The sequence below is a fragment of the Paramisgurnus dabryanus genome, chromosome 6 (assembly GCF_030506205.2).
Source record: "Paramisgurnus dabryanus chromosome 6, PD_genome_1.1, whole genome shotgun sequence".
NCBI lineage: Eukaryota > Metazoa > Chordata > Actinopteri > Cypriniformes > Cobitidae > Paramisgurnus > Paramisgurnus dabryanus.
The window spans coordinates 21,536,070-21,547,457 of record NC_133342.1 but is presented as its reverse complement, the minus strand read 5'-3'; the positions used below and the strand labels follow the sequence as shown (position 1 = coordinate 21,547,457).

The 11,388-nt window shown below is 37.1% G+C and overlaps 1 protein-coding gene across 1 annotated transcript; it reads left to right on the top strand.

Moving 5' to 3' along the window:
* The first annotated feature begins 3,105 nt into the window (after positions 1-3,105).
* tmem275a (transmembrane protein 275a) lies at positions 3,106-9,340 on the top strand. The gene is made up of 2 exons (XM_065275377.2): positions 3,106-3,729; positions 6,508-9,340. The coding sequence occupies exon 2, from the start codon at positions 6,618-6,620 to the stop codon at positions 7,275-7,277; it is 660 nt and encodes a 219-aa protein (XP_065131449.1). The 5' UTR covers positions 3,106-3,729; positions 6,508-6,617; the 3' UTR covers positions 7,278-9,340.
* The last annotated feature ends 2,048 nt before the right edge of the window (positions 9,341-11,388 follow it).

Sequence of the window (11,388 nt, the reverse complement as noted above, 5' to 3'; positions counted from 1 at the left end):
TTGATGTAGTCCAAAGCAAATGTGTAAGCTCTCTACCCCCTACTTTGCATAAGGGGAGGGGAACAGACGCTTTCTTTGCATTTAAAGAAACAGCGTGTTTTTCAATGCAGCCACAAATGGCCATGTTCAACATAATATAATGAAAGATCTGTGGTTCATTTTGAGCGGAAACTTTACAGACACATTCTGGGGATAACAGGGACCATTTTTATATTGCTGAAAACACCTAGGTTAGGGGCCCTTTAACACTCCAAAAACAAAGGAAAACATGAAATCGCATCATATGACCCATTTCAAAGCTCACTAAAGGCAAACGAAGGAACAAACGTGAGCTTATTCACACTTTGTTCATTATGTCGTTTATATTTGTTGTCTTTAAATTAATTTTTTACATTTCATTCCATTTTGGAGCTGCTTAAAATTTATTTGTATTTGAAACCTAGCATAAAACTCCAAACTAATTTGATTTTAACTTTTAACACAAAATAAAGATAATATTTGTGTTGATTAACCTGCGCACAAACATGATTACTGTATTTTTTCCCTTGCTTTTACCTTTTTGGAGCTCCATCTAGAAAAGACTGAGACTGTGTCACGTAAGAACACGCAGCGTGCACAGAACACAATCATTTAACATCCCACGCAGACCATCAATGACACAATAAGCCTGAATATGCAGTCTCTGTCCCTGGATGGTGACACAGAGAGGGGCTGCCTTCCGTTGCTAAGATCTCTGACGTGCGCTAACGACTGAATTATGCATCATTGTACTCTGTGTCTCACATGACAGCACCTGAGAAAAGTTCAGCCAACTAGTACAGAAAAATAGCAATCTTCTCCAGACAGTGAAGGAAATTCATTTAGCTTGTGCAGTTAATTAAGCTAAACACACAACATATAGACACTTTCACAGATGCAGGCACGTTGTCACGGTTACCAGTCTGGACAGAACTTAACTTCCGATCTCTGTTTGTTTAATGGTCTGGCTAGTGGCTAAACTAAACTCTGACTGGAACAAATACCTTGTCAAAACTAATTTAAAGACAAGGGAAGACGACGATCATGGATCACCGCTATGTGAAAGTAGGTTTGGCAGCCGATCTGTAGTTAACATTGGATACATTAATTTTACACAGTAACATTAGCTCAGTGTAGTTTTTGATACACTTACGCTATGATTTGAACTAAGGTAATCTACTCGTTATATATTTTGCTTGTAAATAAACTTCTCTAAAATGACTCCATATTGTTATTAATTTTTGCGTAAGTTTACCGGAAGTCACGTTAGTTCCATTTCAATTCAATTCAATTCAATTCAATATCACATACAATTTAAAATATTACTAATCACCTACAAAGCCTTAAATGGCCTAGCGCCCTCGTATATAAAAGAACTACTATCAGAATACAATCCACCACGTAAACTGCGATCACAAAATTCGGGTTACTTAATTATCCCTAGAATATCAAAAGTGTCTAAAGGTGGTAGATCCTTTTCCTACTTAGCCCCTAAGCTCTGGAATGATTTACCAAATAATGTTCGAGTATCAGACACAGTCGATCAATTTAAATCTAAACTTAAGACATTCTTCTTTAACAAAGCATTCACATAGAATGTCCAGTAAATGTACTTTTCCCGCAGTAGTTATTTTGTCTAGAACAAAGCACTCACATACCTCATACGGGTAATTTACTCTTGCCGCAATAGTTAGCCTGTCTGGAACCGAGCTGAATTTAACCACTATAATGTATGACACTTGCATTACATGCGAACGGCCCCTACGCTAATAGAATTCTGTTTTTGTCTCCCTGTCTCGTCCTCGACTCTGAGGACAATGAGACAAACAGACCCAGTTCCTGTTGCTGTGAAGGTCATCGCACCACTAATCAACTGGCTGTCCTTCAACGTGACGCCCAACCGATGCGCGACCAACGGCCACCAGCTGAACTAGTTTAATCCGCTTACACGCTTCCTATCCCTACCGTGTCTATATATTATAAATATAAATATTAATCTCTCCCTAGGGTTTTTTGTCCTTCTAGGATTTTTTCCCATTGGGTTTTCTCCTAGGGGGTTTTTTAGTCCCAGGGAGAGTCAGCCAACTTTGGCTTAACTTAGCACTTTACTGTATACATTACATTATTAATATGCTCGCTTACACGGTTTTTTATCCTTAGCCGCTATATTCTACTTCTTATACTATGTATTGATTTTCAATGTTCTCCTCTACATCTACTCATGTAAAGCTGCTTTGCAACAATTAACAATTGTGAAAAGCGCTATATAAATAAAATTGAATTGAAAAAAAACGTTAGTTCCATGAAAGATTGTTTATGTTGTTACTGCTGAAACCGTCTATAACCTAAACAGCACAGCAGTGAACTGCAATAATGCGAACTAAAAGGATTCATAACCTAGAAATGCCTTTAAAATGTACTCTCTCATTGGTTGTATATACTGTAGCTCCATAATGTCCACTCATTTATTTAAACAAAACACCACATATTATAATAAACTCAAAAAAAAAAAAAACTAAACAAATGAACAATTGTTTCCCTTTATTAAAAAAAGTTTAAATACTTCAAAAAATATAGCTGTGTTATTTTGCACTTCCAGTGTTATTGACTTCTTGGTATGAGTTGCTGGAATTAACAATATTATTCTCAAATTAAAATTGAAGTATTTGCTAAATGAATAATTGTTAATTTAAGATACTTTTACTTCCAAAACAGTGGATATTTACTAAACAATTTACAGAAATAAAGCAGAATAAGTAAAACATTAAAAAACTCTATAGGTGATCCAATGAAAGAGATTATAATGAATTTACCGCAGTGACACTCACTGACAACTGTGGTATGTAAGTGGAAATTGTGGTTGTTTCTTGCAAGGCTCGACACAGAAATCATTTACCATGGTTTCCACCAACATAGCTGTTATATCCATTACATTTGCTGTAAAATACTAATAATGTAATTTGGGGTAGTCAAGGTGGCAGTGGTAGTCAATGATGCCAAGTTATCATCATTGTATCAAACGACTGTGGTGTGGCGGAAATTGTGGTTACCATGGTAACAGTAAAGGTTTAAACTGTTAATATCCACGTAGAGTGCTGTTTTGGCCCTTATCAGATAGTAGGCTTCAGCACTAGGAGCTGTCCACACACTCCACAGACACAGCAGCAGTTATAATGAGAGAGCCCCTCCTCCCTACAGTACACAATTACTGAACCAATGCCCACATTAACAGACAACCCATCCAGATCATGAACACTGTGTTTAACTGCACCTTCAGTACTTATCTACACGATACAGGCTTCCATGCAACCTGTTACAGCTAACGCGCGCGCGTTTTCAACACCAAGAGACAGTGACGCGCCACGCCTACTCATCTAATATCACTACGCCGAAAGCTCATTATCTTTTCTCCGTTTCAATTTTCACTTGGACTACGTTTCTTTGGGATCAGACCACGCTCTGGATCTGCATTGACCACTACTGACGACCTAATTTGAGTGACAGGAGTGTTTTGCCAAGGCGCGAAGTAAAGCGATGACTCGTGCAACGGTGGACGATGACGGAACCTGTGTAATAGACGCCGTGCCTTCTCATTGTGTGGCGTTTATTAACAGGCAGCTTTATGTTTAACGGACACGACGCTTTTAATACGTAACGGGCGATCTTCATCATCAACCCGGTTGGTGTCATTTCTAAGCGGTCGACTAAACGGTAAGACGCGTGCTCGCTAGAAAGACCCGCTGACCATCTTTATACATCACTGCATGTCTCTTTACACCTTCATTAGGTAGACTGACTTAATCATCATAGCTCAATCATGACAAGAGTGTTTTTTAATAGTTATTTACCAATTTTATATTTGGTAGATGTGAAAGCAGACTTTGAGGGGGTACAGTAATACCAAGATGTTTGGGGGCAGATTTGGTGGTAAAAGATTTGCTTTCTAAGTTTCTGCATTCATTGCTTCTCAGTAAAGTGAATGCGTTCTTCGCAGTGATTTAAAGATTCCTAGGTTCTTTGTCAGGCTGTATGGTTTCATAACTTTCACAGAACCTTTATTTTGCACAAAAGGTTTTTTGTAGTGTAACAATGTTCTACAGACTAAAGTACACTCTAAAAAAACAAACGGTGCTATATAGCACCAAAACTGTTGATTTGAATCGTAACCATAGAAGAACCGTTTTTAGTGCCATATAGCACCGGTGAAGAACCGGTGAAGCACCTGTGTAGAACCATATAGGGGCCATATAGCACCACATTTGGTTCTACATAGCACTATATGGTTCTACACAGGTGCTTCAACGGTTCTCTTTTGGTGCTATATAGCACCGTTTGTTTTTAGAGTGTATTAAGTATTACTTATAAGGTTCTTTTGGATGACCCAAAATAGTTTTACCATTTTAATTCTGCATCTAAAAGAACAGTTTTTGGTTCCCCAAAGAACGAGTCAATGGTTCATAGAAGAGTTATTTCTTACCTTTTTCCACCACAAATAACCTTTTGTGCAACAGAAAGGTGCCGTGGTTGTCAAAGGTCTCATTGGAATCATACAAACTGACGAGAACATTTTAGGAACCATTATTTTTTTGTTCATGAGTTTTGTTCATTATGGTCTAAATTTTAAGCTTCACTGGAGTTAGCAAATAAAGGCAAATGGTTAAAAACTTCAATTCAATCAATTTTCTAACTGTCATGCTTGTTAAGTAATGAGCCATTGGTAAAAACATTTTCTATGACTTTAAAGGGATAGTTCGGTGAATACTGAAAATTACCCTATGATTTACTCACCCCCAAGCCATCAAAGATACATATTTCCATTATTTTTTAGACAAACACAATTTCGGTTATTTTAGAAAATGTCCTAGCTCCTCCAAGCTTTATAATGGTGGAAAACAGGGTCCATGACTTTTTAAGTCCAAAAAAGTGCATCCATCTTTCGCAGAAGTAATCCACACGGCAATGCAGTTTTATGAGAAAATATCCCTATTTAAACCTTTATAAACTATAATGACTAGCTTCTGGTATTGGCCAATGCACATTCACCAGACAGTATTAGCGTAGGACGTAGTGTACGATGCGTAGTACGATGAGGAGACACCAAAATAAAGTGTCAGTCACAAATAAGAAGTCTAAACGTATTTTAAAGAAAATTGCATAGGATTCGATATAAATAAGACAAGAGGATATTGAGTTTTCCCTATCTGTAGCATAAGCAACTCAGAATGCACGGTTCTCGTGAGAGTCTATTCTCACTGGATCTCACGCATCATATGCTACTCTACTCTCTCGCATCAATTACCCTCAGAAGGCCTTTATTAACTCCCTGCTGTGTGGATTACTTCTGGGACGGATGCACTTTTTTGGGCTTGAAAGTCGCGGACCGTTTAAAGCTTATAAGCCAGGACATTTTCTAAAATAACTCAAATTGTGTTTGTCTAAAATATAATGGATATATGTATCTCAGATGGCTTGAGTGTGAGTAGGTCATGGGGTTATTTTTGCAAAACTATCCATTTAAAGTCTAAATTCAAAATGTTTGGCCTTTTAGTATGAATAGGTTAGCCCTGTGTATTAAGCTCCAAAACATTGGCCAAATTCACATAGGGTAAAATCTTTCAAAACAGTCTCTGACTTCTGCAAATACAAAAAATCAAAACTCTTTACGACATTATATTCTGAACTTTAGCTTTTCATCAGATTTCAGATCATGAGGTAAAATGAACGCTATTGAATATTTTAACTTTAAAGCTCACGTAACACACGCTGTTTCTGCATTTCTGATGTTAATCTGCATAGAGTAGTATGACATCCTTTATATCTCCGAAGAGTCTTTAGTTTAATCAGATTTATAACAGAAAGATTAGCTTTACCAAATCTTTCCGATAACGTACGAAACAATAAAGAAGGAGGAGTTACTACCGCGGGTGGAGCGAGTACAAGTCATGCAACACTATACACTACTGTTTAACTTATGATTCACTACATGTTCGTGTCATTTATATAATATGCACGCGCCTATTTCCAACATAAGACAGAAGTCTTACTTACCGCATGCAACTCGTGACTCGTTTGGGAAAATACAAGTTCTAGCATCTCCCCCTGATTGACGGGTGGGCGGGGTTTTCCGGGGGAAGTGCCCATATAAAGAAGTGATACGTATAGAAAACCCCTGAAATGTCAGTTGGACCTGTAATTGAAAAAAACTTTCCGAAACTTGTACGAACTTGGGCGAAGTGCATTCGGCACAGAAATACTCTGTAACACATCCAACTGCTTTTTTGACACTTTGCCTACGTTTAGCATGAGAAAACAACTCTATAACTGTGTTAATAAGTCAGAATGCATGAAATACCATTGAACCCCCCTTTAACTCCCCACTTTAACCTATTTTAACTTCCTATTTCATTGGGATTTTTTTTAACAAAGCTGCATGTTTCTAACCAACTCAAGTGGTCTTTTAAATTGTATTATTTTAATTCTTCACTACAGGTTACTTTCCTGTTGAGTGTGAAGCAAGCACTCATGAAGACGCAATGCTTGTCTTCTTCAGTTTGCTGATAAGGACACAGCAGGTGTAAGTGGAGTTGCGAGACCACGCCATGGTCAATATGGTTTGCAGTGAGCAGAGTTCTGGCACGTCGGTGCCCAAAAAGGACACCCAAAGTCGCAAAAAGAGGAAGTCCCGTCCGCAGGGTCTGCCATCTCCGGCCCTCTGCTGTGCATGTGGATTGTGCATTATGTTGGCAGGCATTAACATCACCTTAGTGGGCGCCTTCGCCTTTAGCACACTTGTGCCCTCAAGCAATCCTCCAATTATCATTGGACCTATACTTCTGGTAGTGGCATTCTCCTTTTTCGGGGCGTGTTGTATCTGCAGTCGATTGCCTCCTCCTCAGAGTTCTCGTCGGGCCAAGGGAGGTGGCGGTTTGGGGTTTATGGGCCGAGGAGGAGGGGGGTTGGGTGGAGGTGCAGCATTTGAGATTGAGACCAGCGAGCACACGATGCAAGACACTACAGCTGTGCAGCTGAGCCCCACCAACTCCCCCTGCTCCTCTCGTGCCTCCAGCCCAGAGAGAGAGGCTCCGGCCACTGCCGCCAATGCAACCGTTCCTGCCCCAGAGTATGTTCCTCCGAGATCCTGCAAGCTCTTCACTATGGAGGCCAATGGACCCAACTCAACTTCGGCAGCCTTTTCTGCTTCTACAGGAGGTGGAGGGGCTGTCCGACTGACCTTACCATCGGACTCTACTGGCACTTAAGCATGCCAGTTTAAGTTGCTCTCTGGTATTACATTATGTAAATATGTTTTCTGATGAGAAGAGTTCATTTGATTATCTCAGATTGCCATGGGGTGCAATAACATTGAAATGGGTTGGGCTTAGGCTTTTGTGAAGGCCATGGCAAATGTATCTTAAAATTGACTGCGGTTTGAGATAAGAAGAGGTTGTCTTGTGCTTACGCACTGAAAGAGGGACAGATTTGAAGAGTGAATCACTGTGGCGTGCTCCACATATTCATACAGTGCCACTGTTACTCAGAGCATTCACAGTTACTGCTCTCCAAAGAGACAGAATCAGCTGTTGTGTAAAAATGGCTTTGGAGATGAGCCTAAGAAATCGCAATTGAGAGGGACATTACACTGAGCATTAATGTGTTTCAGTCCAAAAACATTTATTGGCTAGATGTTGTGTATATATATGTCTTGTTTATCGTTTCAATGCTAAAACACGTTTAGCAGCAATCGCCTGTTTTTTTATTTTTCATGGCCAAGCGCTTTGGATTTTGTTTTATTTTTTGAAAGCTCAAATAAGCCGTGACACTGTGTAAAAGCTCTGCCAATTTCAATTTTTTTCACATGACTCTTGCAGATGAGGTTGCTAAGCAGTGCCATAGTTGTTTGACTTCAATGAAGCACAGAATAAAGCCAATTCAATTTCCACATGAAAATAACGCATTATGTTATGATTTGCCTCGCTGTGTGTGGCAAAAACACGGTTTTAACCTATGAGCATATAAGCATATCTGAGTTTGTGTGCTGTATTTGCATTTGTATTTGCATTTTGTTTATTGTTCCTGTAGCTCAACTGGTTGAGCATAGCGCTTGCCATGCATAATGTTGTGTGGGTTCAACTCCCAGGGAACAGACATACTGATAAAATGTTGCTTTGGATGAAAGCGTCTGCCAATGATTTGTTGAGAGTTGCGACATTAATGAGCTAACAGACATTTATCTCTAAAGAACCGGCAAGCCTTTAATCTTTATTTTACACTGTGGTTTGTTTTATTAAGCTGCCATGTAAACCAATATGTCTCTTATCATTTTCTTATAATTGCCAGTGGATGTTTCACCCCAGTATCTCTGTTTTGTTGTCTGCATGATGTATTCTTGTGATAATATTGTGTTCAATATTCTTACCCAAACTCTATTTTTCTTTCTGTCTTTGAATCTCCTTTACCCTTTTAAAGCAAGAGTCAGAATTGTTCTCAAACATGCCCTCCGTGTGACTTGTGCTGATGGTTCAGGACAAACAGTGAAACAATTTTCCTAATGTTGATTTTATCAGAGAGGTCAGCTAACAGCAGCAGCCCCTACAAAAGTAGGACATCATCCAATTGCATTATACTATTGCAAAAACAATTAATTTTTGTCAAAGCAGCTGTTTAAAAAAATCACTTCTGTTATCATTTTCATCATCTAAAAACTAGCAGTAAGGGCTTGATATGATATAGTTTAATGATGTAATTCTGTATTTAATGTTTTCTTTTATCATTCTGTCACTGTTGTAATTTCTTTCCTAATCTGTACCTTTATCTGTGTAATGCAGTGTTGTATATTTATTATATCTAATGGCCATATGTGTGGCCAACACACAACATGACCTGCATGCTTACAAACAATGCTCTGTTGCCACGGAAAAAAAGATTTTATTGTTTGTTACCCATTCAAGTGAGCTTTCCATGTACTGTATGAAGTAAGTAGAGATTTTGGACACGGACCCACTACCAGGGTCTTACCATAAACATTACAGTTATTTTTACATAATGCTAATTGACTGATTATATCCATGTCTGTTTGTATGCTGCTATTTGGCATCTACATCTAAATTGAATACTGCCTTAATGACTGTGATCTCAGGATCAAACCTGTGAGGGCTACAAAAATGTCCAGTGAGAACATTCGGTCATGTTGTATTGTTGTACTTATAAAGATGTTGTACTGTTTATTTATTTTTGTTCTCTATGAGTATGTAATTGTTTTTAAATGGACAGAGGAGGAATGAAGTTCATGATGATAAGGTTTAATAAAAACATAATTATTGTTACTATGACAATAAGGACCAACTTTCATTGTTCGATCAGAAACAATGTTTGTCAATATTAAATAATTGTTAAATTCAAAATAATATTGAAAAACTTTCATCTAAACTTACAGATAACTGCCTTATTATCCTTATAATAATTACATACAACTAGAATAGTTCACCCATGATACATTTCATCGATTTAAAATAATATTAAGGAAATTAAATAAAAATTCTGCTTTTGGGTAAACAATCCCATCATGTATATTACATTGATATTGAATTTTGTAATGGATTTTAAATGTAAGCATGCTGTATTTAGGAAGCCACCATTCAGTTTTTTATACAAAAGGTTATGTAGGGGTCTCTCTTTCTGCAAGGAGCCACATAACTGCAAACTAAAGCCTTATAATACATTTGGGTGGTTTCCCAGACAGGGATTAGACTAGTCCTGACTAAAATAAATGGAGCTGTCCAAACGAAACACACTTGCACTGACATATCTTAAAATACATCAATACCCTTTGTTTTTGCCCCAAAATGCACACAAGTAATGTTTTTAGTAAGTCATGTTTCTTAAAACTTGTTATATTTCCTTAATAAACTAATGCCTAGTCTTGGCTTAAGATAACCCCTGTCCGGGAAACCCACTGATTAAGATTTAAATTGACTTATACTTTTCAGTCACAAAGTAAAATTGGTAAGACTTAAACAGTATATAATGTAAGAAATCGATACACATTATTACATCTGTATTTTTACTTCACCTGTTTATATGTTGTAGTTTATATTCCCATTAAATAACTCAAACTCATGTAACAACATTAAAACATTGGATAAATCAAGTCTAAATAGGAGTCTACAAATAAAATAAATGAAAGTGACATCAAATAAAGTATAAGTATTAAAAATATAACTCCTGTATTCTGTTGAGTAATGGGGTAACAGCACCCCCAACAGGCTTTTAAAAAATTGCAGGTCTTGAAGGGTTAACTAATAATAATTAAAAAAAATTAAATGTACTGTTCTCACAACTTTATATTATTTTAAATGAATTGGTTAGATACTGATACAATATGGATTATCTATGTGCATCAGTTCATCTCCTTTAGGTTTAACCTCTCCAGCATTTTTTCTGTTAGTGCCGTGTTTTGTCACTAGATGGCGTGATATACACATTTATTAAGCCTTCATCTGAAATTACATAATGGTCAGGACTGGTTTCTTTCAGTTTATGTCAGTTTAATTCTGCTCAGTAGTAAAGCATTTTATTATCTTCTACATTAAGAAAAGTAAAGATTTTCTAATGTCTTATGAAAACAGTAACACATGTACAGTTCATTAAATATATTACAGTAATATATTATTACTTATCAACATATTAAACCATATCAATTCTCAGGGATTACACTATACTGCATTATACTTCCCTGCAGGTTTGACAAATCTGAATCCTGTCAGCTGCCAGATGATAAATACCAAAATTAGCCTACAAATAGAAAATGCTTGAACGAAAAACAAAAAGGTGAAAACTAGTGAAATTTAGTTTGAAACTAAAACATTGACATTTTATATTAGGCATAACTAAAAGCATTTTTTTTTTATTGCGAGCTGTGTCAGATAAGGTCTAAGGATACTTTAAATCCCAGTCTAAGGAAGGACCATTAGTAAAAAAGTAATCTAACCCTTTGTTAATCAGTACAAACTTGTCTGAGTTTGTACTAGACCTCTAGACAGCTCAACAGACACATGAAAAAACATGAATCAACATCCTTTATCTCTGTCAGTGAGTGTTTAGATAAAAAATCTCTGTAGGTAAACCTACATATCTTTGCCCAGACAGACTCAAAATACATGAAAGGTATTTTAATTTCATTTTAATTTAAAGATTACTCTTACATCACTATTTGTTTACCCTGACCCATTGTAACCTTATGATGTAACAAACTACTGAATGATCTAATCAAAGCACAAATAAGGTTTTTTTTTTCAGTTTAAGTGCCCTTGTATAAGAGCTCATTTGACAATGCTTTAGTTTTTGCATGCACTGCAGCTGAGTGGATTTGAC

Bases quoted from the DNA above. Each gene is read 5' to 3' on its own strand.
- tmem275a (XM_065275377.2), top strand. From the start codon at position 6,618: ATGGTCAATATGGTTTGCAGTGAGCAGAGTTCTGGCACGTCGGTGCCC.